We start from the raw sequence: 5,459 nt of genomic DNA, 5'->3' as shown, positions 1-5,459 counted from the left end.
TTAATCAGCCTTGGGCTCGTCGGCCTCCACTGGGGCTGCTGGGGCGGCCTCCTCTACTTTAGACTCCTCTACAGCATCTGGGGAGGAGGGCGGAGCACGAGGGGAGGAGAGGAGGAGGAGAGGAGAGGAGGAGAGGAGAGGAGGGGAGAAGAGGAGAGGAGAGGAGGAGAGTAGAGGAGGAGAGGAGGGGAGAAGAGGAGAGGAGAGGAGGAGAGGTGGGGAGGAGGGGGGGGAGAGGAGGAGAGGAGGAGGGGAGGAGAGGAGGAGAAATGTTTTAGCAAGGGAGCAGCAGTAGAGCAAAGTTAATGATCCTGTGGGAACCTGAATGCCTTTATATGCCCAAGAGAATATAATATAACATAACTTTACAAAACATAATTTAATATAAAATAGTATGATATAACAAAGAATAATATATCATAATATGATATAACATTGCATTCAGTGTCTACCCATTATTACATGGTAGATCATTTAATATTATATATTAATCATATAACATAAAATAACATAATATCATATTGTATAGCATAATATTTATCATAAAATAATATAACAAAGCAGCATATTGTACTACCCACCACGGCATAATATATAATATAATATAAAATGACATCATATAATATACACTGGAAGTACGTGGCTTCTAGTCTAACATGAAGTCTAGAAGCTTAAGTCTGTAGACATCACGTCATCACGGCCAGCCATTGTTCTGGTAGCTGGAAGATGATGTCATACCAGGATGATCTCATCGCCCAGATTTTTTTATTTTTTTATGGGAGGAGGAGACATTAAAGAATGACATCATTTACAATCCAGTGGGAGATAGGAGGGTGGGTGTGTGTGTCTGGGAGGGAGAGCGAGAGAGAGAGGGAGGAGTGATGGCTCCAGACAGAATGAGTCACACTGGGGCACTTAGCATATGGCAGATTCCAGGTAAATGCTTCTTTGCTAACCTCTATCACATCCAATTACCTGTGAGTGTAACCTTTTGGTTGGACAACACGACTTTCAGTCCAGTCCACCTCAATGACTGAGATTAACTGTTTATATTATAGTGTATCAAATTATATTATATCCATAACAATATAATGCCATATTTGACATATGTAAAAGAAAAAAAATAGATATATTGTAACATTCAGCATGAGAGTATAATAATAATCTGGGTGTGTCTTTGTTCTCCTCTTTGTTGCATTACCTTAAATCCAAACAAGCAAACCACGCCTTCTCCCGAGAGGGGCTATCACAAGGACTAAATAGTGGTGGTGGTGGCGTGAGTTTGGCGTACTGCGACCACCGCGGGTCATTAATCATTCATTCAACGCACAACACCTGTTCTCCCTGTTCTGGCCCATCGAGGCTGTAACTATGACAACAGGGAGAGGGTGCTGTCTTGATGACCTAGTTTTCTGGTAGATCTCCAGCGTGTGTGCATGCGTGTGTGTGTGCGCGTGCATGTCTTTGTGTGTGAGTGAGTGTGTGTGTGGGTGTGTGTCTCCGCCCTAGTGCCTCAGACTGAGCATGCTCTGTTGCCCACCTGTCTGACCTAGTCTGAGAGTCCTTGGAGCAGAAATATAACAGGAGTTCATGCCGAGTGTGTGTGTGCGCCCAGTGTGTCTCGTATCAATCTAGTGCGCCAGTATAATGTCACGGACCTACAGGTTTACACTGGCCCTATGAAATCTGATGATACTGTCCATAAACTTTCATTATAAACTGGAGAGCAAACTCCTCTGACACCTTGGCTTGATGTCACGTATCAAGCGTTTAAAATTAGTAATTCCATTTATCATTCCTTTTTTTTTTTTAAAGGTCTTAGGTATAGCCTAGCACCTTGGTAATTGTTATTTCATGACTACGTTTTCTTATTTACCTGTGACCACTTTTATACCATTTTAAAAAATGTTTACTTTATTTAGACGGCAGTATTTAACATGAACTCTCATCTAGGATTTCACATCCTCCCTGATCATTGAGTCCTCGACAAGATGTCTCTGGCCTCTTTTAAGGCTCCCACCTTGTGTTGAAGCAAAGGCCGTCAGTCTTAATCTGGGCCAGCTGTCTCTGTGATGGCAGGTGAGTGATGGAGCAGAGCCAATTTAAAGGGATTTGGCAGCCGCTGGTATTTACTCCGTTATTGGCCCTAAGTCCCTGTGGTGCCCGTCATCAGGTGAAGGCTCACCTTTTGTTCTTTATTGGGTATTTACAGTACCTAATTGTCCCAGGAGTGCCTTGATCTTTATGCACCTCCATGTACTGAATGGCGTTCATTTGCAAGGGTGTGTGTGTGTGTGTGTGTGTGTGTGTGTGTGTGTGTGTGTGTGTGTGTGTGTGTGTGTGTGCGTGAGTGTGTGCGTGTGTGTGTGTGTGTGTGTGTGTGTCAACGTCGTCCTTCTCTTCCCGAGCTCAGGAGGGAATAGACGTTTACATGTGTAATTTGTTTGTATAATAGTTGCTATGAGGGTAGAGCTTTGACTTTTTATAGGCAGGTCATCACGATTTTGCTGTTCTACACAGAGACTACTTTTCATTGGGGAAACTACACACACATACTAGCGGCTGCCAAACGTGTACAAATGTGACTGCTGGAGCTAACTTCAGGATCGCCTCCACCCCCGCGAACACCATCATTCGTAGGCCCAGACCCCGCCCGGACTCCCCCTGACCCCGCCCCTGACCCCGTCCCTGACCCCGCCCCGGACCCCGACCGGACCCCACCCACACGGGAGACAGACCAGTGTGGTGTTTACCTTGTTTATCGGTTGTTTGGTTTGGCTCTTCCTTCTCAGCTGTCGGGCTGACAGCAGCAGGCACGTCGGCTTGTCTGGCCTCCTCCACCACCTCCTTCTTCTCCTCCTCCTTCTTCTCCTCAGCGGGGGGGGCCGCAGTGGGGGTCTTGGCGGGCGCCGCAGCCTCCTCTGCCTTCTCCTCCACCTTGGGCTCCTCTTTCTGGGGTTCGGAGGGCGCGCTGGCGGCCGTGGGGGAGGGCGCCGTGCCTACAGGGGAGGCGGCGGCGGCGGCGGCGGCAGGGGCCGGGGAGTTAGCCGGCTTCTCGGCCGCGGCGAGGCTCTTGGCTTGGCTCGTCTCCTCCTCCTTCTTTGCCTCCTCCCCTTCGGCCTTCTGCTCCTCCACCTTGGCGGGCGCCTCCTCTCCGGCGGCCTTCTTCTCCTCCTCCCCTTTCTTCTCCTCCTCGCCCTCCTCGGGCACGGCCGGGGCGTTGCCCTCCTTCTCCTCCTCCTCCTCGCCGTCCTTCATCTTTTTCCGGGTTATGTGTCCTCGGAAGCTGGCCTGTATTTTGGTGGCAGCCTTGTGGGCCTTGTCCTCGGGTTTGTGGACGGCGCCGTCCTGCTCGATCTTCTGGTCCACATCCTCATTCTTCTCCACCTAGAGGGAGAGGGAGAGAGAGAGAGAGAGAGGGGGGGTCATCAGACCACAGATGATCACTCTGAAGCATGAGACCGGTGCTCAGTCCGGGCCCCCAAGCGCCCCATGCAGTCCTCATTAATAGCTCTGATCCTAGCCACAGTCAGGAGAGTGATGTTGGTCGACTTTACAGCATGGGCAGAAAGGGACTGAGGGCAGAAGGGAAAGGTTCATCTCTGAGGAGGACAGGGAGTTTAGAGTCGGTAGGATCACTGGAGGATTTATTGGAGGAGAAGAGGAGGCAAGGAGGGCAGTTTTATTTATGAATGGGTTGTAGGATTTAGAAAAGGGATTGTACATGATTGGAGCAGGAAGAGAGCTTGGAATAGGACAGCACACAGAAGGAGATCGAATGCAGTATTGCGAGGTGGGGGTCCGACATATTACCTGTGGCAACTGGGTCCATAGCTGTCCATCAAATAGTGGGCTGTGCTATGAGCCAAAAAAATCTAATAAAAAGAATCAAAAATCAAATGAATAAATGAATGATGAGCAAACAATATGTCAGTGTATTCAAAATAAATTTGCAAAATGTATTAGCACCATACTGACACATCACAAAACATTTGAAAAAAAAAACTTGAATGGATGCAAACAATAAATAGCAGGAAGCCAGGCGTAACTTAATGTGGGCCTCGTGCCCGCAGGGGAGCGTGGCGTTGGAGACACAACATGAAGCGTGGTGGGGGAATCAAACCGGGCCATCTAATTGGTTGTTGTGGAGCGATGCCAGCCCATCAGGTGTCTGACCAGGGAGGGTGATTTGGAGCCATCGATTGTTCACGTAATTTCACAGCGAACCCCATCTCTTACGGGGTCTGGGCACGGGCTGAGTTTTCATGTGGTAAAACATTGAGTGAACAGATGTGTTGTCCCAGAGCCCATTGTCACTTCATATTGATTGCTGTACTGTGATCTTAAGAAGAAGTAAAAAAGCTGCCTTGATTTGTTTCAGGAATTGTAAAATATGGACGGGAGGGGGGGGGGGGGGGCTGTGAAATTAATTCAATTCTAGGCTTAATTACTGAAACCCTGAGCGGCGAGAAGATTTGTTTCTTGTGTTGATTTCATTAACCACAATCCCACCCAGAACCATTTCTGTGAAATAATGAGCCAGTCTCGGTGCCCCCCCCCAGACATCGTAACACAGATCTGTGTCTGGCTGCCATGGAAGAACCCACCCGGGCCCCCTCCCCACACAGACGCTCCTCTACACTCACCACCATACCCCTCTCCGGCCCTCAACAGTTACCTTGACAACCAGAGTGCTAACTCATCACAGCGCTGTCTTCTGCTGGTCGCCGCTACGGCGACAGACTATATGTCACTCCCGATGGCAGTGCACCTGACCCCTCGGGGAGAAACAACCAATAGGAAGTCATAAATCAGACCAAGCAATCAGTGAGCTAAGGCGGGGCCCTGTGCGTCTCAATGTGTGTCAGAGGGAGGGTGGAGGAGGAGATCGCAGTGAGGGGGGTGGGGTCCAGGTTTTATTATTTTCTTGTGCTGGTTGAGCCACCGAGGTCTTGAATCATACTGGAGGTCGATAAATGGTTGATAAAACGTGACTTTGTGAGTAAAAGGCTATATCTATCAACATGAAATATATTCTCCGCAATCTCGCCTACTGTCTTCTCCTGCTATCACCATCAGGTGTGTAAGATATGAGCGCTCGCTGTTAGTGTGCGTGTGTGTGTGTGTGTGTGTGTGTGTGTGTGTGTGTGTGCGTTGTGCGCGGGAGAAGGACAGTGATGGCGTGTCATGATTGAAAACGCCCTTGTGCTAAACTAACACGTTCTCTTCAGGGTCACTGTGTCAGTCCAATATTAGAACAGGCGAGGCCAAGGTGTGGCATTCTGGGTATTTTCTTCACCACCTCAACCTTTGTTCTCCGTGCCGCCAAGCAAGGGGGGGTTTGGGAAGAACCGCTCACAGATGACCTGTCCTCCATCCCCTCTGTCTCTCTCTGCTCCAAACCGTCATAAAAACACTCCGACGCAAGGACCTCGCCCGTAAAAAGGAGGCAGAGGAGA

General features: G+C 49.0%; 1 protein-coding gene across 1 annotated transcript in view; it reads right to left on the bottom strand.

Annotated features, from left to right (window-relative positions):
- gap43 (growth associated protein 43) overlaps positions 1-5,459 on the bottom strand; it is a gene marked incomplete at its 3' end in the record, with an annotated part of 7,285 nt that continues 1,826 nt past the window's right edge. Inside the window, exons 2-3 of the mRNA XM_079731499.1 lie at positions 2,754-3,387; positions 1-77 (exon numbers count right to left, since the gene is read on the bottom strand). Of these exons, the coding sequence (XP_079587625.1) occupies positions 1-77; positions 2,754-3,387 (711 nt within the window). The remainder of the gene's footprint in view (positions 78-2,753; positions 3,388-5,459) is intronic.

Source organism: Pollachius pollachius, assembly GCF_949987615.1.
Source record: "Pollachius pollachius genome assembly, chromosome: 3".
In the NCBI taxonomy this organism is placed as follows: Eukaryota; Metazoa; Chordata; class Actinopteri; order Gadiformes; family Gadidae; genus Pollachius; species Pollachius pollachius.
The sequence above is the reverse complement of the archived record's forward strand: the minus strand, read 5'-3'. Positions and strand labels throughout refer to the sequence as shown.